This window comes from Asparagus officinalis, chromosome 1 (assembly GCF_001876935.1).
Source record: "Asparagus officinalis chromosome 1, Aspof.V1, whole genome shotgun sequence".
In the NCBI taxonomy this organism is placed as follows: domain Eukaryota; kingdom Viridiplantae; phylum Streptophyta; class Magnoliopsida; order Asparagales; family Asparagaceae; genus Asparagus; species Asparagus officinalis.
Genome location: NC_033794.1, coordinates 1341649 through 1369493, shown reverse-complemented (window position 1 = coordinate 1369493; position 27845 = coordinate 1341649). Strand labels below are relative to the sequence as shown.

General features: G+C 37.5%; 2 protein-coding genes across 4 annotated transcripts; one reads left to right on the top strand and one right to left on the bottom strand.

Moving 5' to 3' along the window:
• Nucleotides 354-19756, top strand: LOC109845336 (formin-like protein 6). Of its 2 annotated transcripts, none has more exons than XM_020414577.1 (19): nt 354-797; nt 4001-4701; nt 4986-5207; nt 5286-6847; nt 6934-7063; nt 12951-13022; nt 13399-13497; nt 13631-13672; nt 14425-14505; nt 14596-14646; nt 14724-14805; nt 15304-15398; nt 16586-16657; nt 16732-16848; nt 18296-18364; nt 18471-18537; nt 18785-19008; nt 19094-19159; nt 19251-19756. In XM_020414577.1, the coding sequence occupies exons 1-17, from the start codon at nt 725-727 to the stop codon at nt 18970-18972; spliced, it is 3723 nt and encodes a 1240-aa protein (XP_020270166.1). In that variant the 5' UTR covers nt 354-724; the 3' UTR covers nt 18973-19008; nt 19094-19159; nt 19251-19756. The 2 variants fall into 2 exon arrangements, with proteins under 2 accessions (XP_020270166.1, XP_020270174.1); XM_020414585.1 differs by lacking the exon at nt 354-797 and adding an exon at nt 1125-1177.
• LOC109845349 (reticulon-like protein B21) lies at nt 20195-23810 on the bottom strand. Of its 2 annotated transcripts, none has more exons than XM_020414597.1 (9): nt 23050-23810; nt 22901-22966; nt 22708-22810; nt 22560-22634; nt 22312-22453; nt 22124-22193; nt 21975-22040; nt 21477-21599; nt 20195-20834 (listed from the first exon to the last, which is right to left on the bottom strand). In XM_020414597.1, the coding sequence occupies exons 1-9, from the start codon at nt 23603-23605 to the stop codon at nt 20584-20586; spliced, it is 1452 nt and encodes a 483-aa protein (XP_020270186.1). In that variant the 5' UTR covers nt 23606-23810; the 3' UTR covers nt 20195-20583. The 2 variants fall into 2 exon arrangements, with proteins under 2 accessions (XP_020270186.1, XP_020270190.1); XM_020414601.1 differs by having other exon boundaries at nt 22901-22963.

Here is a 27845-nt window from a genome sequence, read left to right as displayed (position 1 = left end):
GCCCAACCCCCAATGCCAAATACATCAAACAAACAGCCCATTAGGGTGAGGTGAGGGGATGCGAGGGAGGGGAGAGAAAAATCCCTCCAAATTGTGCGGATTTAATAGGAGAGAGAAAATGAACTATGAAAAAAATGCATCTTTCCTCCCTTCCCCTCAAATTAAACATAACACCTCCCGTCCTCTCACCTTCTCTCTTTAGACCCCCTAACGAACCAAGCTTAAAGTGAGTACAACATGGTATCATATCCAAACCCGAATCCAATAATTCAAGATCCGAAACCCGCTATTTTAGCGTTAGTGTTGAGCTCAGCGAAAAAAAAAACTAGAAATTGAGTGTACAAATATCACGATCTGTAGACCGATAGAGAGAGTGAGCAAGCTAGAGACGCTAATATTTTCTCAGATCTCCTTTCTTTAAATTATTTTAGACCTCAAATCTATGTATTAAATTATCCAAAAAAAAATCCCTATTTTTTATTTTTTTCAGCTCTAAAATCTCAGAAAAAAACCTAGAGAGAGAAAGACAAGGGCGAGAGAGAGAGAGAGAAGCAAGGGCGGTTCCTTAAAGCGGCAGCAAAATCTAAGCTCTGTTGTTCCTGCAGAATTTCGCTCCCCAATTTACCCCTAGCTTACATGAGAGCTACTTTTTTGAGCTCTCTCTCTCGCTCATTCTAGGGTTTCGTTCTCTTGGATTCTTTGATTTGATCGGATCTGGAGGAGCATGGCGCTGTTTAGGAAGTTCTTTTACCGAAAACCCCCTGATGGCCTTCTAGAAATTTCCGAGAGAGTCTACGGTGCGCTCGATTTTCTTTTCTCTAAATTTACCTGATTTATTCAGTTTTTGATTCCCTTGATGCAATGTGATTCATGGTTTCAGTTAAAGATTGCATTTTTTTAACATTTGAGCTTCTAATTCTGTGTGTATTTTTGTTCGGGACCAGCTCAGTAACTTAGTTATTAACCTGTGTGGAATAAGTAGTAAGTTGCTATGTTTAGGGTTTAGCAATTATTATATGTGACCAATTTAGACATATTTTTCATTAATATTCTGCATATTTCTGTAGTTAATGAAGCATTTTATGTTTTGAACTTCTCAGATATGATTTAGCATATATGATGAAGAAATTACAGGAGCGAAACTTATGTATTTGAAGTGAAGGTTGAAGTATTGTTGGTAAAATTTGGCATTCTTACTATTTAAAATGTTACCAAGAGGCACAGGCACAGCACAGTAATTGGGCACCTTTGCTCGTGTAAATGAGAAAATGGGAATAGGATGTAGTTATGTTAAGATGGAAAATGGTTGGAGCATGTATCATCTCGAGTGTTATTTTTATTATTTAGGTTATAAGTAGCCTTACAAGAGAGCTTATTGTGTTTTAACATATGGGGTGGAGTATTTATGCACCGTTGAACATATATTACTATTAAGATTTGCCGGGTTGAGCATTTTGCAACAGCCCAATAAGAATGTCAGTTATCAATTTAGAGATGAAACTTGATGTCGGGGTATCTTTCTGAAGTGGGTGCAAATATATGATTTTGGTTGTTGTCAAAGTCAGCTCACAAGGCCAGGAAGTTCTTGGTTTAGATTGATTATGTGCACTGACAAATTTCTCTCAGCATCCGTTCCTTTTTTTTGTTAATGTTTTCTGGTGAGCGAGGTGTTATAAATAGAATTTAGTAACTATTGGAGAGATAGAAAGTAATGTGTCCAAGGTTTACGACCACTGGGCTTTAGAAGCTCAGAAGAGGAAGCAAGTGGAGAGATTACGAGGGAAAAGAGAAAAAAAGCTGACCTGTCTCCAATTTCAATTAATAAGCAAATTCTCCAAATAATACAATTCTAGTGGAACATTTGTTTAGTCTCAGCTTTAATGAGATGAAGGGAAATGCTTAACTTTCTTTCATAGAAATTCTTGATAAATTATTTTATTAAAAAATGCATTAATTATCTTTTATTGGCCTTCCTAAATTACTTATCTAAGTATGCATCAATTTTCAATTATTTAATTTGTTAAATCTCTTTTACAATTATGCCAAAACAATAAACCTGTCCCTTTTTTTGGGTTCTCTATCAATTCATTTTTGTTGATTCAGTCACACCTTGTAACATTCAAGCATCCGTGGTAAGTATAGAGCCTCATCCAACACCCGTAACCTCTATGTAGATAATTTAGAAGTTTGAATTATGTAATTTATGATGTTGATAAATTAGTGATGCAAGTCAAACTCAGTTTAATTTACAATATATATATATATTATATATATATATATATAACTATAAGTATATATAGAGAGAGGAGATCGAGACTGAAACCCGAGATGAGAGAGAGAGAGAGAGAGAGACGGAGACGCAGAGATTAATCGGGTGATCATAATGCATATGGAGAGCATCCCAATATACAATGATGTGGCACAATTCCACCAATGAAAAATAAGAGAGAGAATGCCCATAAATACCTTGGTGGATTGTCCACATTCATGTAATATGAGAGATCCTCCTCATATGACATATGATACCAATGATATATCATCATAGTATATATATATATATATATAATATATATATTATATATATATATATATATATATTATTATATTTTATATAATATATTATATATATAATATATATATGTAAGTATATATATACTAATATGAATAGAGAGATGAGAGAGAGGAGAAGAGAGAGAGTTTATGTCAATTTAAGTGCGACAAACTCACATAAACTTTCCTATCCGATATGATACATAGGCATCATGCAAGATATGAAGGAACTTGTTTAATATTGTAGAGTGGATAAAAGTTGGTGACAAAGCCTCTGTCCACTGTAATGTTGACATAAGTTCACCTCTCTCTTCTCTCCTCCTCTCTCATATATATATAATATATATATATATATATATATATATATTATATATATATTATATATATATATATTTAATATATATATATAATATTATATAATATATATTAATTATGAGAATGATTAATGATGATGAATTTATAAATTCTATCGAAAAATATGTTGAAAAGAAATGGAGATGTAATGATAATGAATTTATAAATTCTATAGAAAAATATGTTGAAAAGAAATGGAGATGTAATGTCATGTTTAATACTATCACCATGAATCGGAGTAAGGCTGCAAACTACACTCAAAGCCAATGATCTTTCTCTTGTTCATCTTGAGGAAGATCCTGATCATGAAATGATGAGACTTTGAAAGAGCTGATCTTGGACGCCAAGTAAGTTGCCTTGACAACCCCAGTCCCAATGTTGGTTGCAGCCTTCTTCACAGCCGTAAGAAGTGTTTTTACTTTGGAATCATATTTTACCCTATGATCTGAAGGGATGGTCTGCCATTATAGCTATGGTCAAGCACCTGCCTTAATTCTTTGCTGCTGTCCTCGCATCATATTCCTTTTATGTCACAATTTTTTTCGTTGTGAGGGCCCTTTTAACATTTTCTCCATGACATCGTTCATATCCTTGAGGCACTGCAATTGGATTTTGGAATGCTACCGGGTCTTTTCATTTCTGATGCCAAATAACACAGACCAAAGTCTGAGAATTTCTAGGTCTAGGAGCTTAGAAAGGAAGACCGTCAGAGGTTATGAGAGGAAAAAGGAAAAGGAGCTCATGCATCTAATTTCAACTAGTACCGAGTTGTCCGACAATAACCAAGCTGTTATATAGGCAATCCTTTCATAAAAGGGAAATACTTATGCTGAATTTGCTAGAAACTACTTTTCTAAGACTTGGCACTAGCTGACATTTACGGCCTTCCTAAATTACATTAAACACTATTTGATCATAGTTTAGATTTCCTAATCACATATATAAATCCGTCCCCTTAGTTGGCTACACTAAGTGTTCACTTTTAATAAGAAAGGCAATAGCCGATTGGTTGAAATTTTTAAATTTATGCTAAAAATAATGCCGAACAAAAATGCTTTTGTTGTGCTTGTCTTTCACCATCTATGTCCATCTGCAGTGTTTGATTACTGCTTCACAACGGATGTTTTGGGAGACGATGAGTACAAGGTGTACATTGGAGGTATTGTTACTCAACTTCGTGATCATTTCCCTGAAGCCTCCTTTATGGTCTTCAACTTTCGGGAGGGTGAGCATCAAAGCCAAATAGCTGACATCTTATCAGAATATGATATGACTGTGATGGATTACCCTCGGCATTATGAAGGGTGTCCTTTACTGACAATGGAGATGATCCACCATTTCCTGAAGTCGAGCGAGAGCTGGCTTTCATTGGATCAGCAGAATGTCTTGTTAATGCACTGTGAGAGAGGTGGATGGCCTGTTCTTTCTTTTATGTTGGCAGGGCTTTTGATCTATCGGAAACAATACACTGGTGAACAAAAAACATTGGACATGATCTACAAGCAAGCTCCGTGTGAGCTGTTACAATTGCTGTCTCCCTTGAATCCATTGCCTTCTCAGCTGCGATACTTGCAGTACATTTCAAGGAGGAATGTTGGCTCCAAGTGGCCTCCTCTCGATAGGGCACTTACTTTGGATTGCATCATTCTTAGGATTCTTCCCAACTTTGATGGAGATGGAGGTTGCAGGCCGATATTTCGTATTTATGGGCAGGATCCTCTTCTGGTTTGTGACCGGACTCCTAAAGTACTATTCTCAATACCCAAGAAGAGCAAAAGTGTCCGGCTTTACAAACAGGTGAGTCTTAACTCTTCTACAGTTTTCTCATTTGAGTGTGTCTTCTACCATGTTCTCATGACAGGGGTGCTGTGACAGTTAGAATTCTGCACTCTTTAGTATCCTGCGTTGTGACAGTCTTTTTTAAGTGCAATGAATTCCATATTTTTATATGTGAAAGACACCTCAGAAGATAGCTTAATGCAGATGTCATTTAATTACCTACCTATTGATGAAATCTATAGTATGAAATAGTCTATGGAGGTCTATAAGATGTATGTACTTTAACTTTGATATAAATGCAGGCAGACTGTGAACTAGTTAAAATTGATATTCATTGTCACATACAAGGAGATGTTGTACTTGAGTGCATTACCTTGGATGAGGATCTGGAACGTGAGCAGATGATGTTCAGAGTTATGTTCAATACAGCCTTTATCAGGTCTAACATTCTGATGCTCAATCGGGATGAGATTGACATCCTGTGGGATGCAAAAGATCGGTTTCCAAAGGATTTCAGAGCCGAGGTCTGTACCTTTTTCACTTGCAAAACGAGTTCATTTCTCTAAATTGCACTGTGACACAAAGCTTTCTTTTATTTGAAGGTTCTTTTTTCAGAAATGGATGCAGCTGCTTCAGTTGTTACTGTGGGTTTGGCTAATGGTGATGAGAAAGAGGGTCTTCCTGTGGAAACATTTGCCCGGGTTCGGGAGATCTTTAGCTCAATAGATTGGGTAGATGGGAAAGGGGATACTGCACTTCATGTTCTTCAGAAGTTAAATTCTTCAAATGTTTTTCAAGAGAAGCTCAACTCAGTTTCTCCGAAGAAAGTTGAAAATGAGCTGTTGCCGAAGCTTAGTCCTGAGATGCTTAAAGAGAAAGTGAAACTAGATGAGGTCATTGATAGAATCACATCATTATCTCCTTTTGATTCGAAGCAGCAACCTATTCCATTTCAGAAACAATCTCTTGATTCAGAAACAGAAAACCAAGATATTAAGCACCAAGACTTGCAACTTTCGCTGCAACATCCTTCTCTACCTACAACTGTATCCCAACGTGTGCCAAAATCTTGGTCGAATTCAGTTCCATCCATCAATTCTCTGCAGAGCTCTCTTGTACATGCTTCAAGGTATCACAGTGCACCTTCAGCTCTAGGAATTACAGCTCTCCTACAAGATCACACGTCGATTGAAGTTGCTCATTCAGTGACAATGTCTACATCTTCTCCGACACTTGCAGATGTAGCTAGTTATGGCTTATCTGAAGATGTCTGTACCAAGATTTCTTTACCATCTGCAGCACTTGCTGAACCTAAAATTTTGTCTCCGCCACTGCGGCCATCGCTCACTCAAGTATCTTCTGCCATAAGCTCTACCATGAAAGCTCCAATAACTCCACCATCTTTGCTGTCTCCTACAAGCCCTGTCCAATCACCAGAAGAACCACCAAACCCTGAACTTCCACCTTCAAAGCTTACTAAACCTTCTGCCCGTGCTCCCCCTCCACCACCTCCACGACCACCACCTCCACCTTCCTCTTATAATCACGGGACATTATCGATTGCCGCCTCCCCGGAAATTCACATCAATTCTCGGGTTCCACCTAGTCACTTCCTTCCTTCAGGAGGCAAGTCAATTCCCCCTACCCCTCCACCTCCAGTTTCATCGACTCCCCCTCCCCCTCCTCCACCTCCTTTTATTTTTTCATCAACTCCTGTTCCTCCTCCACCACCTATCAAGAGGTCTTGTGCTCCTTCACCTCCACCTCCACCACTTTCAGGGCCTACGTCTTCAGGAACATCTCCACCCCCGCCACCTCAACTTTCATCAAAGCATTCTGGTGGTTCTATTGCCCAGAAACTGCCTAATGGTCAAGCAGTTCCGCCTCCTCCTTTGGGTCATTCTTTGCTTAAGGGATCTAGTGCTGATTCATCTCAACCTTCATCTTTGGGGAGCAGGGGAGCGCCACCTCCACCTAATGGGATGAATGGTCCAATCGGTGCTTCATTGGGTGCGAAAGGACGGATCAGTCGCACAAGCTCCAGACAGTCTGCCCAATCATCCTCCAAAAAAGCTTCTTTGAAGCCGCTACATTGGGTTAAAGTAACAAGAGCTATGCAGGGAAGTCTATGGGCTGAGACGCAAAAACCTGAGGAAGCCTCGAAGTACCTTTTTTTCTTTGCTACCTGAGTCCATTTTTCTAGATTTCTAGATGACTTGCTCATGCATTTGCATTTATCTTTCTCTTTAGGGCTCCAGAGTTTGACATGTCTGAACTTGAGAGTCTTTTCTCAGCTGCAGTGCCAAAGTCTGATCTTCAAGGCTCATCTGATAAGTCAAGGCGTCTATCACTGGGGCAGAAACCAAACAAAGTTCATCTGGTAATAGATCTTCTTTTGGAAATTTTATGGTAAATACTTGATTCTAGATATTTTTTTCCATTGCAATTTAAAGCTTATAGATCTTCTTTTGGAAATTTTATGGTAAATACTTGATTCTAGATATTTTTTTCCGTTGCAATTTAAAGCTTTCTTTATATAGTCAACCGGTTGTTTGCTGTTTCTTTTGTACACTGGCAATAATTCATTGTTACTGTCATAACCATCACTCTGCACTGTATGGAAGACTATCGTCCAGGGTAGCAGAACCTGCAATTGGAGCAGGAACAGCAGCTGTAAGTGGTTTTGGCCTCATGGGCCAAATCTGTAACCCGATCCGTTAAGAATCCAACCCGGTTGTTGGGAATATCCCACGTTCTGGGATTTCTTCCGTTAGAGAACGGGTCTTACGGAGAAATTGGTTTAGAGAGATACTGGGGCAGATTTTTGGGGACGGAGGCGTTGAGAGAATGCCTATAAATTGAGAGGAGTTCTTCTCCTCTAAACACACAGAAAATCGATCTCTTCTCCTGAGTCCCAAAAAAAAAAAGAATTCTCTGATTTTTCCCCCCTTCACTGGTATCAGAGCTGGTTCCCGATTTTCCCCAAAAAATCTCAGCCTCCCTCCCTTCAATTGCCGCACTGCTCGCCACCTCGAACTGCGCCGTCTGATCTCTGCAATCGCCGATCAGCCGCCCAAATCGTAGCTGCTTCCCTCCTCTCTCCGATCTCTGCTAACCGGCGCCATCCTCCGATCTCCGACCGAACCGCGCCCGTCGACCCACACAGCAGCTTGTCCGCAGCTGCTCTCCGGAAGAAAGAACCCAGTTCTCTAAATAAAAAAAATTTCACTCTTCCTTCACCGCCTCTATGTAAGTACCCATCCCTTCTATTTTTTATTTGGGAAAGTTTTGAGGTGCTGCGTTTTTCTAGAATTTTTTTTAAACTCTTTATCAGGCACCTGCTCTTATAGTTGATGTACCTTTGTTTTGTTTTTTTTTTGGTGGAAGAGTACAAGACAGGAATGGATAAGTTCTTTTATTAATCCATTATTTCTAAGTATATTCATAAAAACCTCAGTCTGCTGCAGTTAGATTTTTTTGCTTTAACTTTGATAATAGTTAACTTTTACTAAAATTAATAGTTTATTCATTTCCTTGAATTAATTTTGTATATATAATTAATCTTGTTGTTATAAAAAAAAAAAACTTTATACTTATAATTACAGTACATCTTTAAAAAAAAATTTAATAAGTTTTTTTTAGTACCAATTAATTAAGTAAGTTAGTTTTTTTTTTTTTTTTTTGCAACCTGAAATAAATTCTGTTTGAAATATCATACAGCTTTATTATCGTCATGGCTAGTAAGTTGATTGCATCTGAACTGGCAAAGATAGAACGTCTTAATGGTTCCAACTATGATATGTGGCATAGGAAGATTAAGTACGGACTTATCCATGACAATCTAGATAGTGTCCTAGATGTTTCTGCACCAACTCTTGGTGATGATCCCACTGATACTCAAAAAAGAGAGTTTGATCAGTGGCAGCTTAAGGACAATAAGGCTAAAAGCCTGATGTTAATGTTCATGGAGGATAGTTTAATCAAAATTTTTGAAAACTATAATACGGCTAAGGAAATGTGGCTTGCAATTAAAGAGAAGTATGACACTACCTCTGAGGTGAACATACAGCTCTTGATGCATAGATTTAATTCAAGCCGTATGCAAGAAGGTGAAGATGTTACCGAACATGTGAACAAGATGATTGTCATGGCTAAGGACCTAGCTTCAGCAGGATCTGAAATTCCTGAGAAATTGCAGGTGGCAACTATTTTGAATAGCTTGCCACCTTCACTAGATATGGCTGCCACAACACTTAGGCTTAATAGAACCATTAAACGTGTTATTGACTTGCCAGCCCAGTTAGCAATGGAACAGGATTTACTAGCTAGAAGAAAAGGTTCAGATGTGAACCTTGTGCAGCAAGAAGAAGCAAATGCAGCTCACTATCGCAAAGCACAAGGAACTCATCAGTTTGGACCTGTCAAGCCTTCCTTCAAAGGACCTGGCCAGCAACGTGCTCGCGGTAAGAAAGGACCTCCTGGATCATGCTATATCTGTAGGAAGTTCGGCCACTTCAAAGCCAACTGTCCACAGGCGAAGAATAAGGGCGGTCCCAAACGCCCGGAACAAGGAGGATCCGGTAAGCGGGAGTTCATCGGCGTCATTGAGTGCAATGCTGCAACTACTGACGCTGGTGGCTGGTGGATTGATTCGGGAGCTACCCGACATATTGCAAAGACGAAGGAAGGGATATGCGACTTCAAGGAGCTGAAGAAGGGAGATCAAAGGATTTACATGGGGAACAATACCTACCTAGATGTTGAAGGTATTGGTTCGTACAGATTAGATCTTGGGGACAGCATCATGGTTCTCAAGGAAGTGTTTTATGCGCCTGGCATAAGACGTAATCTGATCTCCGTCCCAGCTCTCCTGAAGAAAGGCCTTGAAGTTAGGTTTTACAACAATAGGGTCTCTATTGGGAAAGACAAGAAAGTGTTTGCTATGGGCAAGTTTGTACCCGAACATGATTTGTTCTGTCTTTCTGTTGTAAAACCTGAAATTTGCAATAAGAATTCTGATTTGCTTTATTCCTCGTGTCTTTTATCTGATTTTGATCTATGGCATATGAGACTAGGACACCCTAGTAATAGAAAGATAGATCAGATAATTAAAATGGATTTGTTACCAAATCTGACAGGTGTAAGGACATTACCCTGTGAACACTGCTTAACAGGGAAAATGACTAGAAAGTCATTTTCTGAAGGTCAGAGGGCAAGTGAACTTTTAGAGTTAGTTCATTCTGACATTTGTGGTCCGTTAAGCGTAAAGACACGTGGTAATAAAGAATATTTTATAACTTTCATAGATGATTATTCCAAGTATACTTTTGTGTATCTTTTAAACAGAAAATCAGAAGCATTTGAATGTTTTAAAAGATACAAGACAGAAGTAGAAAGGAAACTTGGAAGATATATTAAGGTGTTAAGAACTGATAGAGGTGGAGAATTCAATTCAAAAGAATTTGAAAACTATTGCATTCATTATGGCATTAAGAGACATACCACTATGCCTTACACGCCACAACAGAATGGTGTGGCTGAAAGAAAAAATAGAACATTGATGAATGCAGTGAGATATATGCTGTCATATTCTGGTCTCTTCAAGGATTTTTGGGGAGAAGCAGTATTGACTGCGAATTATATTTTGAATAGGATTCCCACAAAATCAGTCGAGTCAACACCGTATGAGATTTGGAATGGACACAAACCTGAATTAAGTCACTTAAGAAAATGGGGTTGTGTTGCACATGTTCTCATTCCATATCAAGTTAGAGATAAGCTGGATCTCAAAACCTTAAAGTGTAGATTTATAGGCTATTCTGAAAAGTCTAAAGGATATAGGTTCTTCCATGAAGAGAAAGGGGTCATTGAAAGTAGAGATGCTACTTTTCTAGAAAATCTAGAGGAAAAGGAACAAGTTCAAGAGGCAATACAACCTCTGTTAGACTTAGATGATGTTCCCAACGATGACCTGGACATAGTGGATGAAGTAAATCATCCAATAATGGAAGATGAGCCCTTAAATGAGAATATGCCTATGGAAAATCAACCAGCTGAACCTGTCCAACCTGTCAACCTTAGTGGTAATAAAAGACCCAGAACAACACCTGCATGGATGGATGATTATTATCTGTATTCATGCGAACCATCCTGTTTCTCGGTAGACATTGACATAGATGAGCAAGCTGATCCCTTGAATTATGTGGATGCTATGAACACACATGAATCAGAACAATGGCTGGAAGCGTTTAAAACAGTCATCTAGACAGTGGTATCTCAAATTTCACAATACTGTTATCCAACTTGGTTTTGTTGCAAATAAATTGGATAACTATGTATATGTCTTGAAGAGTGGTAGCAGTTTCTCAATATTATCCTTGTATGTGGATGATATTTTGCTGGCTGGAAATGACATAGAAGTGCTGAACAGAATCAAGTCAGCACTTAGTAGTGAATTTGAGATGAAGGACATGGGAGATGCATCCTATGTTCTTGGTATACAGATCCTTAGGGATAGAAAGTCTAGAATGTTAAGTCTAAATCAAGAAAGGTATTTGCATACGATACTTAGAAGGTTTGGGATGCAGAATTGTAATCCTGCGCCAACACCTTTGGTTATGGGAAAGCGGTTGTGTAAAGAACAATGTCCTGGAGAGGGGCAGAAACCGCTTAGTGTCCCGTATGCACAAGCTGTTGGAAGCTTGATGTATGCAATGTTGTGTACTAGACCAGACCTAGCATATGCGGTGAGTTTGGTTAGTAGATATCAAAGTAATCCTGGTCCAGCACATTGGGAGGCTGTTAAGAGGATTTTGAAGTACCTGAAAGGTACTGTGCACCATAAGTTAGTTTATCAAGCAGATTCGCTTGAGGTTCTTGGTTACTCCGATGCTGATTTCGGAGGAGACAAAGATGACGGGAAGTCCACTTCCGGACATTTGTTCATCTTTGGTGGTGCAGCTGTTTCTTGGGGTAGTAAGAAACAGGGATGTGTGGCAAGATACACACAAGAAGCTGAGTACATAGCCTGTAGTATGGCCACTACTCATGCAGTCTGGATAAGACGGTTCCTAAAGGACTTGGATCTCAATTTGGTGGATGGACCAATTGAGATATACTGTGATAATCAAGCAGCCATCAGCTTGATCAACAGTGGTGCAAAGGAAAACATATTGAGATACAATATCATTATATTCGTGATATTGTGGAAAAAGAAGAAGTCAGTGTTACTTATATTCCTACTAGTGACATGATTGCTGATCCCTTGACGAAGGGTATCCCAGCAGGTACATTCATCAAACATGTTGGTTTGATGGGACTTAGAAATGTCTAAGTCAAAGAAGCTTTCATGAAAAATGAAAGGAGACGATCATGGATAATGGTTGTACTCGGCTTATTCACGTAGAGTAAAAATATGCATATATCTCACGGATAGTGGGAGTATGAAATTACATCTTGAGTCACATCTCACGGATAGTGGGAGTGTGTGCTTGAAAAGAATTTGGCCATTTCGGCCAAGTGGGAGATGTAAGTGGTTTTGGCCTCATGGGCCAAATCTGTAACCCGATCCGTTAAGAATCCAACCCGGTTGTTGGGAATATCCCACGTTCTGGGATTTCTTCCGTTAGAGAACGGGTCTTACGGAGAAATTGGTTTAGAGAGATACTGGGGCAGATTTTTGGGGACGGAGGCGTTGAGAGAATGCCTATAAATTGAGAGGAGTTCTTCTCCTCTAAACACACAGAAAATCGATCTCTTCTCCTGAGTCCCAAAAAAAAAAGAATTCTCTGATTTTCCCCCCTTCAGCAGCAACTACAACCGGAGGAACATGTGCTAAGGGGTATAATGGGTAATCGAGGAATAGGAGGTGTTGAGCGGGCATAGTAGATCTAAGAGAAGTATTAGTGCCAAAAACAACATTTTGTAAGAGATAAAATAGGATGACGTGTTTAGAATTAATTGAAATCCGAGCTGCTACAGCTGTATCATTATCTTATAATTGTAAAGGAATCAACGTAGAATTAATTGAAATCCAGAAGAATAATGTAGTACTGGATTATATAGAAACTAGCATTATACACATGAACAGAAATGTAGAGGTACACTAGCTAGAGCCACTTCCTTAGTTACCTGGCAATTCTTAGAAGTTGGTGCCTCTCTGTGAACTTGCTTTCTGTTTGCTTATCTTTGATTGAACGTTTAGGTTTAGCAACCCGCACTACTTCTTTATGATATTACAGTTGATGATTGCATATGTTGTTTTGCAGATTGATCTTAGAAGGGCTAATAATTGTGAAATCATGCTTACCAAGGTGAAGATGCCATTGACTGATTTGATGGTAAGAACTTGCATGGAGAATGATTTTATATGTTTATGGTGCTAAGTTTCCAATAACTTTATGCGTTTAGCTATTTCAACATTTTTTGTTTCACTTTTCACCAAAAAGCCTATGTGAGTATCGAACACAACTTTTATGGTGAAGGCTGAAGTGATGTATAAAGTCCAGATGTGTGCCATGAAGTATAAAGGGGTGCAGGTTGGAAACAATGAGTTGCAACAGCAACATTTTTTATGCTTCTGTTTTTGCTTAACTAGCCATTACTTGATATCTGGTCAATAAATGCCCTTCTCTTTTTGCTCCATATTGTGCACACTGGAAACATTCTGACCTGCAACCTGCATCTATCATCTGTATTCCTTTTATTGTTGTACAGAGTTCAGTCCTTGCTCTGGATGATTCTGTTTTAGACGGCGATCAGGTAGATAACCTCATAAAGTTTTGCCCAACAAAGGAGGAAATGGAGTTGCTCAAGGTATATATTTATGATCTTATTTCTTTGGATACTCTTTAGCAGTTCCTATTTTTGCAAGACCATAGTTCACAACAAGCAGCTTAGTTCTTAGGTCTTTTTATGTATATCCATAACATACTTTAATATATTTCAGGGTTTTGGTGGAGATAAAGAAAGCTTGGGGAAATGTGAACAGGTCAGTAATTTTCCTTTATGGCCTCTATTACAATTGTCCTGGAAATTACCTACCCAGTTATTTACCTATGTGGGTCTTATGTTTACGGAGCCATCATGTAGGCCGTACCTTGTGTGATGTACCTTGCTTGATGCATCTTGTGTTATGAAAACATTTTTCTGCATTTCTAAATGCGAGCTTTGAAAATATTCATGTTTTGTTAAATTGACAACTGAGAATGCATCAAAGAACTCAGAAGTATTCTAATTTGGCATTTTTTGGTCCTTTTGGATGTTCTCCTGTCAAACAATAATGCCGTCTAGCTGTGGCCAGTTTGGTTGTCCAACAATAAAGACACTTTGAACCGACATTTGCCGAGGTTACATCAAACCAAATGCAAGAATTTTCCTTTTCTTCGTTTGCTTTGGGAGTTGTAGGGAGTCCAAGTACGTCAAGCTAATCAGCTGTTATGAAGAACTTGCTCCTATTTGGTTTTGCCTGCAATCTCAACTGAACTTCCTGCCTGTTTCACTCTAACATGGGGCTTATTTGTTTTTTGGTGGCACCCTGACGATAGTAAGATACACATAGTTAGTTTATCTCTAGGAAAGTCTATTATTTGTGTTGGGTATCAAATTGATGATAGTTTTAGAAAAACCAAGCTTAAGTCCTCCTAATGTTTTCTGCTCGAAATGATGTACATTGTTTTTTGTGAAAGATTGGCCTATGCTTTCAAAACAAGTCACTTACATCATTCCTGGTTTATCTACCAGTACTTTTTAGAGCTGATGAATGTTCCGAGGGTAGAATCAAAGCTGAGAGTCTTCTCGTTTAAGATCCAATTTCACACCCAGGTCAGACATATACATAAATTGTGGCTCGTTCAGGTGTTTCTCATTATACATATGATTATACATTTTCTTTCTTCGAAATTTCTTTTCCAGGTTGCTGACTTGAGTAGTAATCTTAATGTTGTCAACTCTTCTGCTGGTGAGGTATGATATAATCTTTTCTGATACTTTAGTTGGATATTTACTCATGATCTTATCACTCAGTGTTTTTTGCCTATCAGATCAGGGGCTCTGTCAAATTGAAAAGGATCATGCAAACAATTCTGTCTCTGGGAAATGCTTTGAATCAGGGAACAGCCAGGGGTAAGTCAATCTACAATATTTAAGTATAGATTGATAATATGTTTTTAGTACAGATTGCTCATGCTGCTTCTTGCTATTTAGAGTCACCTTCTTCAAATGCATGATTGTATTATTGTATCGCTGTACCTACAGTTTTCTGCTCCTTGTACAACCTAATGGCATCAAGTCTTGGATCTAAGGATCTTTATTGCCTTGCTTCTTCCTGTTGTTTTATCATGCATGCCAAGTATAAGTCCTCTATTGCTGCCTATCATAACCCTAAGCTATTAAATCTTCTCCTTACATCCATTGTTCCTAACCCTAAGCTACCTATCATAACCTATGCGTATATCATTCTCCAACTGTAACTCATGTCCAACCCTAAAGCTAAAGTTTCCCTCATCAAAATTGGGTATAACTAAGAAAAGAGCAAAAAAATATTAGGTCTAAATTAGAGGGGGGTTGATGCAAATTTCCCTTTCAAAGTCTGCTGGATGTTCATGTGTGCTGCATTTGCAGGTTCTGCCATCGGATTTAGGTTGGATAGCCTCTTGAAGCTCACAGACACGCGTGCACGAAATAATAGGATGACCCTCATGCATTATCTGTGCAAGGTACCTTCATTCTTAAGGCTGTATTTTTGTTTTACAAGATGCTCTAGCGGAAAGTTAATAAAAACTGAGTTATTCGTTCGCTTTCTCTCTCATTGTACCTAATTAAACAACTTAAGTTTCTTTCAGCCTATCAAACAAGGTAAGTTTTATCATTGTTGGTCTGCTATTTACATTGGTGTATTAGTTTATGTTTATGTAGCATGCAAGCTTCTTATTGGAATCCATGTCTATGTCAGGCGTATTGGGAACAATACTTAGTCTGTGTCAGTGACATGTTATATGCATGTATATTTCAGTGGCTGTCATCAAGATATGAGTTGTCTTGAGTCTCCTAGGTTGGTGTTGCATTGTACTTGCTTCATCCGTTACGTGATTTGGCTTATCGTTAGTAGCATTGTGCTATTCACTGTGACTGGACTGCTGCTAATTGGCTAAGGATCCTGAAAATTATCAGCCTACCACTTAATGTTTTTTTTGGTTGGTTCATTAATATCTTAGAAATGCTAGAGATAGGCAAGTCATGATTCTCGCAAGCTTGCCGAGCAGAGCTTTCACCTTCATCCATCATTAAAAGGTTTTATCAAGTTCTGATCAGGCACTGTATTAGCCAATGTGCTAGAGCATTGGGTGTTTGAACTTTCGGCAAATGCTTGAGGTAACTGGATACAGATAGATACCATGTAGAGGCACTTTACCGTGGGGGTTTCAAGTGCTGCCAATTTCTCTATGGATTTATCTACTTCTTTTAGTACTCCGGGGCAGCAGGAGCCGGGAGGGCTGGTGGTGTTCTACATCATTATCATTTGTTGAGTTTGATAAATTGTGTATTTGTTTTATTTTAAACAGTTACTTTTACCATTGCTTTGCTTGGTAGATGACTTACTCATTGTCAAAAATATGTTTTTACTATGTACATTGGAATGAGAAATATTATTATTCCTTTTCTTATACTCTGTTACTATTTGATTGTGTAATGTACTCTACCACATTATTTCTAGTTACTAGGTGTATGTTTTTCCTTCTCAACTAACCTAGAAGGCGTTACAAAATTAATCTTGCCTTTCATGTTTCTGTGGCTTCCTTCTTTCAGTTTATCTTTTTACCATTTCCTTTCAATCTTCATTATTGATTGTTGCAAGCTCTTTAACCATATCTGTGTTGCCTTGTGCATTGCTTTCAACCTGCAGGTTCTTGCTGATAAGCTTCCAGAGCTGCTAGACTTTCCCAAGGATCTTGTGAACCTGGAAGCTGCTTCAAAGGTATATAGTTGGCTGTTTTGGTTTTTTTCCCCCTTTTAAGTATTCATTTCTCTGAACAACAAGTTGTTGTGCAGATAATGTTAAAGACTTTGGCAGAGGAAATGCAAGCAATAAGTAAAGGTCTAGAGAAAGTTGAACAGGAATTGGCGGCTTCTGAAAACGATGGTCCTATATCAGAAACTTTTCGAAAGGTATACCTGCATAATCTGCTGTCTATCTTGTATTATATTGGTGATTGTTGAGACATTCATTGACATAATGCATCTTTACATGAAGTTGACTCAATATTTATGAATTATGAACAACTGAATGAAAATGTTGAGATGCATGCAACACTAAGATAAGACAAAAAGTGAGTGCATTCTGAGCTGTTAATGCCAATTAGGAATGAGAGGAGCATAGCTTAAGATGTTTTGGCCATGTGGAGCGGAGAACAATGTGGCAATAGGAGTCTAGTTGATGGGGGAGAAACAAGGACAAGCTATAGATCTAACGGGCACCGATTGAGGCAGTGAAGTGATATTATGGGCGGTAATTAGCTGAGAAACGTTCCTTAAAAGAGTTGAATATTTAGAATAGTTGAGTAAGTATTCCTGTAGCCTACCCATATATTGGATTGGTGGCAAAGATTTTGTCTTCATTGAATCACGAGGATGTCATATTCTGTGGGAAAAATTCCATTATTTGCAGTTACTATAAAATGCTTCATAACTTTTCCTTCTCTAGACCATTTCTCAACTTATGAATGTGTTGAAGAGGTTGCATTCAAAGTGGGGCATATTGGTATTACCTTCTTCAACTCAGTATGCATGTACGTATATTGCTAGAACATTTAACCAATTTCATATTTGACAAAACCAAATATATATCTTTACCAAATATGATTGGATGGCGATGGGATCAAAAATGCATTCTAGCAGAATATTAGTCGGATATGAACAGACAAGACCAAAGAGTTGAAGAGGGAACGGATAGACCATGAAAAAGTATAAGATCACACTAGCTTATTGTGTTTCCATAAATTTGGCTCTGTACTTTGGTATTGTGGATATTATTCCAATGCCTTGCGATATTGTAAAAGGATGGATATTATTATGTTGAACTTAATGGAGGCGATGTCCCATAATTGAATGGAATGGAAGAATAGGATTCATGTAACCAACCCCAAACATTTGGGATAAAGACTTTGATGTTGTTGCTGCTGTTGTAAAAGGATGGATATCCATATTCTTCAGAAGACAAATTTAGTATTAGTCATGGACCAAATTATCGTCTTTTTTTGCACCTTGTCTGTTCAATGTAAGTGTTAGACAAGCTGTTTTCAAGTGCTAGATCATGTTTGCTATCTTGAGATGTAGTATGGACATGCACAAGAAGTGGAGTATATCATTATTAACAAAAAATAATATGATAGAAGCATGTTCTATCAATATGCAGTATAACGTATGCCAAATAATATGGCTGGTTTATGTCCTGAGTTGGTCATCATGTAGTGCCAGACTGAGTCCGCTTTATTATTAATCAAGATTGTGAAAATATGAATGATAGAAAATCATTTAGGACTGCTATATGTCACCTGTCCTCAAAATATCTCCATTCTCATCAATTTTTCTTCACTCACTGGTATATTATGTTCAGACTTTGAAGGAGTTTCTGGTTGGTGCTGAAGCTGAAGTGAGAGCCTTAACTTCATTCTATTCCAATGTGGTATGTAATGATATTATGAAATAAGCATTAAGCAATGCATGGACACGTGCAAGTCAATTTACGGATTGAAATTTCCATAGCAAGAGTCTAACAAGGTATCTTACAGGGGAGGAATGCAGATGCATTAGCCCTTTATTTTGGAGAAGATCCAGCTCGCTGTCCATTTGAGCAAGGTAACTCCATCAAAATCATAAATATGCATAAATGAGACTAATCTGCAGAAGAAGTGTTTTTTGCTATTATTTCCTTGTTATTATTTGTCTTCAGTCATTCTCATAGCGGGATTGGTGCTTTCTGAACATTTATTACTTTAAAGAGCGTTTAATATCATAAAAGTTGGTTAAATAAGTCTCCTGATGACCTTGAACTCTACTCTAGTTAGAACTATATCAAAAACTTCTTTTTCTTATTGTTTTCCAGTGATTTCTACGCTTCTCAACTTTGTAAAAATGTTTATACGAGCCCATGAGGAGAACTGCAAACAGCTAGAGCTGGAGAAGAAAAAAGCTCGGAAAGAGGCAGAAAATGAGAAGATGAAGCTTAGTGCTCAGAAAAGGGAACAGGAGAGCCTACCATATTCTCCGAGCAAAACTGCGAGGACTAGATAATGAATATTCTGACACTAGCTCCTCATCCAACTAACCGTACGAGTAAACTAAACATGTTCTCTATTTAGTGCCAGCATGGGGTTTCTATTAAGAAAATTCCCCCCTCCTATAAAAATTTCAGGGGGCCACACTTGAGCTGATGGGAATAAGCCCGAGAAGGAGAGGCTACTCTGCTCATTTGGAAGAGGTAGGCATAAGTTTATACATACCAAGCATTGTGTAAAGTTTATGCTCTTATTTGAAGTTGAAAGCTATTGAATTTTTCATATTTTGTGCAGCCCCTGCAACAGAGATGCACCATGTGGGGGAGTAGCCAATGGTAGAGAACCTGTATTATACTCACTAAGCAGAAACCTTTGGCATTGTAAATTGTAAATAGAATCAGTTACATTCCGGTACCATGAGGTATGGTGTTATTACACGGGTGGCACTGAAGTTTGCGTCTCTATACATATAACCTTGACATTACTAATTGTAACGACATGGGTGACCTTGGAGCCCAGACAAAAAATAACTCTCAGGGTTACCTGTATAGTTAACAATCGCTAGACTTAGGTTTATCCATGTAAATACACAAACTCAGGGCAACCCATGTAATTACATCATCCGTCTGGATACCCGGGTTGTAATTATGGCAAAATAGTGTAGCTCTTTGTTTTGTGTTTTTCCTTCTTTTTTATCCCCAACCTTTTTTCTGTTGTAATTTGTAAATCATTATTATTTCGTTGCGGACTTGTAATATGGTGGTAATGCCAGGGGTTGTTCCCCCTCTTCCCTTGAGTCACCGCAACTCTTTTGTATCATTCTGTTCAAGTTTATTTATAAAGTAAAATACAATTTTCTCAAGAGTAGTAAATGGTCCTGCTATCTCAATTAGACCCGTCATCTGTCACGTGTACATGTATGTGCTTATATACAGAGCTGCATAGTAAAGAGAGAAACTAAGTCATTATCTAGTTGTAATTTTGTATATCTGCTCTTTAATGCAAATATATGTAAGGCAATGCGATTGGATATGATTAAGACCAGACGCCACCATGTACAGGATTTAGAGATCAATAATTCCCTTCATGTTAGGTATTTGGTTGGTCTCGTCGGGTCCAGAGTCAACTAGATCGGACCTGAATCGGTTTCCTAGCTGCGGATGAGGTTAGGCTCACCGGTTTCGAGGTCGACATTTGCTCCATAGATAATGCCTTCACAATGGAGGTAACAACTCCCGTTGACTACGAGTCTTAATACAATTTCTAATAGAAAATACACCTGACGTTGCAAAATCTCGCTCGTGTTGCGCACGAGCATCAATTGGCTAAAACTTTATAGCTTTTGTTGGTTTCTCCACTCCCTCCAACAAACACCCTTTGTGAACCGTCACCATAGCACACCAAGGAAAAAAAAAAAAATCTCCCCAAAACAATAATACTCGAAACTTTCTAAAAACAACGAGACTGTACACCATAAGAAGAAGAAGAAGGGTTGGGTGTCACGTGCAGGCTTATATCTTATAGAAAGAGAAGACGAAGAACCTCCCTGTGCATAGATCTACCTCCAAACACTTTTGGGCCCCCACCCCATCAATATTATTATGATTGCGATTACTATTTATTATCTTTATGTCCATCTCTTCACTTTTGTTGCTTCTCTCTTGGGCCCATTTCCTTGCTGTCGGTGGAGTAGGCTCGTGCTTGGGCTCTTCGACGGCCCTACCGCCTTGGAATCTTCTTGCCTCTTTGCTCGCTGCGCCACGATCTCATCCCGCCCTCCTTGCTCCTCGTGCTGCTGTTGCTCGTCATTTACAGCGGTGCTGCTCCACTCTGCTGCACACTGTTGGTAGAATTTTACTGCCACCACCAGCATAAACACTGCAAACAAGAAGAAAAATCTTAGGCCCGGTTTTGAATTTTTTTTTTTTTGTTTGGCAAACAAGAGTGCCGGATCTGGACATGTTTTCATAGGCCAAAATACGACCGTTAAACTGGTTTTCTTTTGGATCAGGAAAGGTTGGTCCAAAAATAATGGCTTTAGCACAAAATTGGACTAGGACTGATCCTGGCCTAATTTTGTATTGTTTGCCAAGCACCCACTTAAAAGATCTGCTAGTATTAGCCCTGTATTGTGTTAGCGACGGTATGATTTTGATAAGATGTCAAATGTTAATATGATGATATCAGTACTGATGTCACATGACACAACAGAGTCTGTTACGTGTATATCGACAATCGATATTCATCGGTGGTTAAAGAATAATTTTAATAATCATTTGAATTAGGAAAAATTCCCCAAGAACCCAAAATATAAGACCAACAGGGGAGGTGTGCCCCTCCTATTGCATAACAAGTTGGTCATTATTAATGATGATCAGCTCATTATGCAATAGGAGAGGGACACCTCACATGTCTCCCCCTTGTTGGTCACATATTTTGGGTCCCTGTAGCAAAGCTATTTGATTAATTGCCGTTAAGTTCCATTGCATTGGGAATTTGCAATTAGCAGAGGGAGCTCACCGGCCCAAATTCTAGCTACGGTGGAGGAAATATTCCATATGAGAACGAAGACTGCAGCAGCAACAGCTTTCTTGTGGGTGCACGACTCCCATCCGTCCTCAAACCTCTCCATCCAAAATTTACCTTCAGAAAAAGTTTGAATAGTATCGGAAGTGAGTTTTCGATCTCGAGAGTGTTTGCTCATTGTGTTTACTGATTTCAGGCAAAACATGCAAAATGAGCCATTTTTTTCTTTTTACTTAAATTATCTTCAAGGCTTTAAGCCTCAGTGAAGTATTTTTTTTTTTTTTTTTTGTTTCGTGCCCAACAACCAGGGACAATGACTCCTAAGTCCTGATTCATGTGGAAAGGGACCACTATCCACACTTGCCACTTTTTCTGAAGTTATTAAGAAGAACCAAAATTTAATTTAATTAAAAAAGAAGAAGAATAATAATAATAAGAAGAAACTAATCCACGTGAAATTACTCAAAAAGTTCAGCAACTTATTCGATTTACCATATTTGGCCAGCTGAAGGGAATAAGAGGAAAAGATTTTTGGGATGGTGAAAATCCCAAAGAACACTGCAGCCAATCGCAACAAACAAATCAATCAGAAAAAAATTCAGTAATATTCTCGGTAAAAGACAGGGACGCTGAAATTTTACCGAGTTTGGCCAGCGTCCAGGCGGTGATGGAGCTCCCACACCTGGCCATAACAAACAGCAGCACTGCCATCTGCCGTCAACACAATTTTTTTCTATTTTTAGAAAATTTCACATTTCATTGCATAAGAAATATTAAAAAAGAAAAAGAAAAAGAGAAGATAAAACAGAAAACCCAAGAATTCTGTCACCTTCATTGTTGTGGAAGGATCCCCAGAGAAAAGGGCTTTGATCTTTATAAGCACCTCATTTATGTAAGGGAGAAGAAATCTCAAGGCCCAAGCGGCTTCCTCTTCTCCAATTAAGCATCTCTCTTCGAATTCTACGTCTCCCCTGTTTTTAAAAAGCGATGTGTTTTTTAAAGAGAGAAACAGAGGAATTCTTTTTTTTTTCCTTTCCTGTAATTAATTTTGCTGGATTAATGTAAAAATATAATCACCTTCTAAGGATGGAGTTGTAGAGGAAAACTAAGGCCAGATAAACAAGACCCAGGTAGGAAATTGCTGATAAAAGGCTGCATGATTGGAATTATGAGGCAATTTTGATTAAATATTTAACAAACGATATTTGAGAAAAATAGAACTTGCCTGAAATCAATATCTTTGGTGTACGAAGAAGAGAGGAGGATGAATGTACCAAGTCCGAAGACAAAAGCAGACCTTGAGATGTCTCTCCACATTACCAGATCAACTGAAAAGGAAATTTCAACAATTAATTTAGTTTTTTTACCGAATTTTTTCAAATGAAGATTTAATCAAATTTCAGGATTTGAGAGTTAACCAATGTTTTGCATTCTGTTCTGGGTCTCTGATCCGATCTCAAGCATCTCCTCCTCAACTTCAACTGCTGAAGAAGAAAGCAGAAAAAAAAAATCTAATAAGATTACAAACAAAATTAAATAATCAAGTTTATGAAACCAATAGAATTACTTGGTTGTGGCTTCAAAGGATCAGGCTCCATTTCTTTAAGATCCATCTCCGGATTCTCCTTCATTCCAATCTCTGGCGCAATGGGTATCTCATTTACTTGACTAACCCTCTTCTCTTCTCCAACTTCGACAACCATCTTCGGCTTCGATTTCTCCACGGGCAAATCGATCTCTTTATCATCAAAACCCTTCACTTCACCCTCGATCTCGATCTCATCATCATCATCCTCCTCCTCCTCGTCTTCTCCGTTAGAGCCGACCTTCGAAGAATTCGACAATTCCGATTTAGACTTCCTCAACTGGATGGAGTCCGCAGGCTCAGGGGGCTTCCAATTTCTTCTCTTTTTCCCCTCGACGCTGCCGCTGTTGCCGTTGCTTCCTTCACTCTGGTTTCTCCTCAACCTCCTGTGGACTTGGACCCCTTCTTCGCCTGCATTGCTACCGTTGCCTCCGCTGAACACTCTGACTCCGCCCTTGACCTGATCCATCTTCATCCTGTTCTCCCAAACCGACCCACCATTGTTGCTTCTGGCTCTTCTCTTTGCTCCTGGCTGCATATTCACCGCAAATCCCCTGTTTCTTCTTGCTCTGTTTCTAAGGAATGTGGCAATTGAGTGGAAGGTGAAGGTTTGGGATCCAAGGCTTCTCTCTCTCTCTCTCTCTCTCTCTCTCTCTCTCTCTCTCTCTACTTTAGTCTCATAATGGAGAGAGGATCTTTGTGTAACTTTGGATGAAAGGAAGTAGTTGAGGATTAGTCACGGGGACAATGATTTATTTTGCCTGGTTTGAGGAATATATAACAGTGGTTAAGTGGACCGGAGCAGGAGATTAGATGCAATACCTATTATTCGCTTATTAATTATGACTAGTTGTGAACACCGTGCAAAGCACGACATATCTTTTTTTTCCGTCACAGTAATCCCGATTTTTAAATGTTACACCCCTGCGATAGTTTTAGAAATGCTACAGTACCCCCTGTGCTACAGTGATTTTCAAAAATTAGTATGTTTCTCTTTTTGCTACAGTAATACATGCTCTAGCAGCATTTACTGTAGTAGAAGATTAGATGCAATACCTATCATATTCGTATTTGCTTGTTAATTATGAGTACTACGGATAAGATTCTGCACAATACTTTGTAGTTATGTGCACCAAATTGGAATACAAATATAGATCAAATAAGAGGGAAGGTATACGCGAAAACACGTATGAGAAAAAATCAATAATACATAAAAATAATAGATGATACGATAAAAAGAGATGTTTAAATGTCATAAAATGAGTCTCATAAGTATGTATGGCATATCTAAAAGGGTGAGGTTAGGTCTCTAAATCATCAAAATTGACTATTAATCTATTAGTGTATAGCTGTCAAAATAATATTGGTCACATGAGTGATACAGATATTCAAATACAAACTAAAAATTTTACTGATATATCTCTGTATTTTACCCTACAAGATGTAGATATTTAGTATGTATCTTACTAGATGTAGACCCAAATGTATCCGCGGATAATCATATCTTTTTTGCATCCATAATTGAGTGATTTATTAATTGGTGTATTTCTAACATGTCATAATCTTACTTGAATCATGTTGATAGACATATCGCATAAGGACTGGTATTTTTCTTCTATCATTTTTCATAATACGCATCTATGGAAATGAGTTTGATGGAATAACTCAGAGATAGATTACTGGTGTGGTCAATTTGAGAGTTAGATCAAACGGTGCAGACCTTGGATTTATGTTCTTAATAGCTTATTTTGCTAAATAAGATATCAACTCATATCTAATACACCCAAATATATAATAAATAGATGTTGTTGGTAATTAAGAGTATACTCATTTTACTAAGTTATTCTTTTTCTTTTCTCTCTTCATTTATAAAATAAATGAAACTCAATTTTTTTTGTTTGGTATTGTATCCAATTTTTTACTCTATCACAAAAAACAAGCTTAATGGTGGTAACAAAGCCCTTAATCATATACCCCTATAGGTTAGAAGTAAAGGGTATGTTGGTAAACGAGATTTTTTTATGAGTCTACTATAATTAAAACCCATGGTCACAAGGGTCTCAATTATATCTTCTTGCTTTAAAGTACTACTTTGTTGTAGATCTCGTTTACTAAACTAATTTATTAATAGCAATAGTACCTCATAGTCATAGAGTAACATTAGCCACGAGGCTAGGTAGGGCACATGAAGTAATTGGATACTTGGATTTTTGCAGAAAAGGAGAATCTTACACTAACATTAATTAGTAGCTTATAAAAATATATAAGTAGACATGAATTTTTGTTTATTTAATTGACGCATATTAGTGGGACCATTACTAGCAAGGTAAGCACATAAAAAAAATACGACGAAGGTAATATTTTTCTTAATTTTGATTAGATAACAAATATTTTCTTTTATTATCCCATAACAACTTTATAATGTCATGATAATGCGAAAAGGTGGTCTATGCAAAGAAAGCCATGGTTCATCGATCATTGATGATTAGGAATCCTGTTAGGGATAAAGATCAACGCTTTATGCTTACCCTTTTCTTTTTTTCTGAATTATGTTAAAGCAAAAGAGACATCATGTGACATGTAAGGAGAAATATAATGAAGGATATATGAAGGAATAAGGGATTAATTGAAACATAGTTTATTAAAGTTAATGCCTCTAGATTGCTGCCATGCATGTCACCACACAGTCTAACTGTGAATATACCAATGTTTTCTTAATTTACTCTAAAATGATTTTCCATGTGCTTTTATGATTGCCTTCACGTGCGACGGTCCTCAAAAGATTAATTAGCATGAGTCGATCATGTAGGAAAACTTATCCTCCGACTTATTATCTTTCTTGTTTAATAGTAATTAAGTGAAGATCTTCACTCTTTTTAAAATTAGAAAAAAAAGGTAAAGGGAGTGTCAGTCAATTGGGATATTTTCATGCAAAATAAGATAATTGTTAAAGTGGAATAATTTTTTGCTAGTGAGATATTTTAGTGGGATAAATAGAATCAATTTTGTGAAGCGAAATATTTTAATAAAATAACGTGGGATAAATTTTTATAATCATGAAATATATATTTATGCATTTTAAAGATATAAATACTATTTATGTATTTTAAACTTACTATTATTGATTGATAATTGCTTACAAGAATGTTCTTTACTATTAAATAACTTTTGGTTAGATTATAAGATATTGACAATTATTATTATAATGATGGTCTAATGATGATGATAACTATAATAGGAAACAAGTAAAGAAAAAAAATATAAAAAATAAAAATAACAAAATAAATATGAGTTTTAGTTTTTTACCACATAGTTCCAAGCTAAAATTTGGAATAATTTGAGAGAGTAGAACTCGCATTTTTATATAGAAAAATAAAAAAAGGATAATTTTGTACCATTATCCAAATTCTAGTTTTGTTAGAGTTCTACATGACTAACACTGTAAAATTTTGTTCTACTTTTAGTTCTACGTGACTAACATCTTAAAAATTTATCCCATATATTATCCCGGTTCTAATTTTAAGTTATAGGTGATTAACACCCCCAAGAAACTTGAAAATAGAAAGTTATGCACAAATTATCTGATGCCCACAGTTAGAACCAGATGATTAATTCTGATTACATACAAACCCAAATGGGCTAAAATATTAAGTGGTTGAGCTAAGTTCATAGTCTTATATATATATATATTTAACACCAAGTCAAGAAGAAGAAGAAGACGGTGGTTAAATGTCATAAGATTCGGTGAGATGTCTCTTTCGGGATTCGTTACTATTTATTTTGATTTTTGGGATTGATTGGTGTTATTCGTTGGTTACCGTTACACGAATGTGAGCGTGAGCGATATCCAAAGCGGTTGAATTTGGGTATAATTTTGTTATCGGGATGATGTGCATTTATTTTAGGGGCCCATCCCTTGTCTCTCGTCCGAGGCACGTGACCCCCCTCTGTCTTCCTCTTTCGGTTCTCTAAAATTTAAAATCACATAAATTACAGGTTTGTTATCTTTTATTCCTGAGCAAAATTGCTAATCGTTTGGGCCTTAGGCCCAGGCTCTTGTGGCCGTTGAGTAGAACGTTGAGCCTAAATGGGCCTTCTACGATACGCAGTAAACCTGTGATTTTAGGCAATAGTAGGTTGTAGGTTCTGGCAAAGACAAAAGGAAAAATATAATTCTCAAATGTATACTTCTTTTCAACTTCTTCCTTCAACCGAATACGTCCATGCCAGTTGAATGAGTGAGAGACGTATTAAATTATATTTTAATTCTTCTTAGGAAATAGGAAACAATTACTTGAAATTATATTATTAACTTATGAAGTTTCATTATAGAGAATTGTCGAACTATAAATACAATTAATTGCTAAGATACATGTGGGAACAAGAAATTTAACAATACATGTGCAGTACAGATGACTTGCCACAAGAAGTATTAGCATAAAGAATTGAAACGAGCAGGCTCCACTTCAAGCTAGCTACGGTGAAATCTCTTGGTATTTAAGGTGATTTCCGCTCGTTTCTTCTTTTAACTTTCACAAGGAGATCCTATTACAAAGTCCATACTTTACTATTCACCCAAATTAAAGTCCTTTGGAGAAAATTAAGGGCTATCTATAGAAAATAACCTATAGAAAAAGCAAAAGTATATACATATGTTTCAGCACCAAATTTAAAACTGACGATAGCATTAGCTTTGGTATTCTTCTTGTTGAATTTTTTTTTATTTCATTTTACTTTTTTTTAATTGTTTATACTTGTTTAAGGCAAGAAGTTAGTTA

Coding starts and splice junctions, on each gene's coding strand:
- LOC109845336 (XM_020414577.1), top strand. CDS start 725: ATGGCGCTGTTTAGGAAGTTCTTTTACCGAAAACCCCCTGATGGCCTT. Junction 14,647..14,723: donor TCAACTCTTCTGCTGGTGAG/GTATGATATAAT, acceptor TTTGCCTATCAG/ATCAGGGGCTCTGTCAAATT. Junction 18,538..18,784: donor TCGCTGTCCATTTGAGCAAG/GTAACTCCATCA, acceptor ATTGTTTTCCAG/TGATTTCTACGCTTCTCAAC.
- LOC109845349 (XM_020414597.1), bottom strand. CDS start 23,605: ATGCAGCCAGGAGCAAAGAGAAGAGCCAGAAGCAACAATGGTGGGTCG. Junction 22,454..22,559: donor TACAACTCCATCCTTAGAAG/GTGATTATATTT, acceptor TTTTAAAAACAG/GGGAGACGTAGAATTCGAAG. Junction 22,041..22,123: donor CTGGACGCTGGCCAAACTCG/GTAAAATTTCAG, acceptor GATTGGCTGCAG/TGTTCTTTGGGATTTTCACC.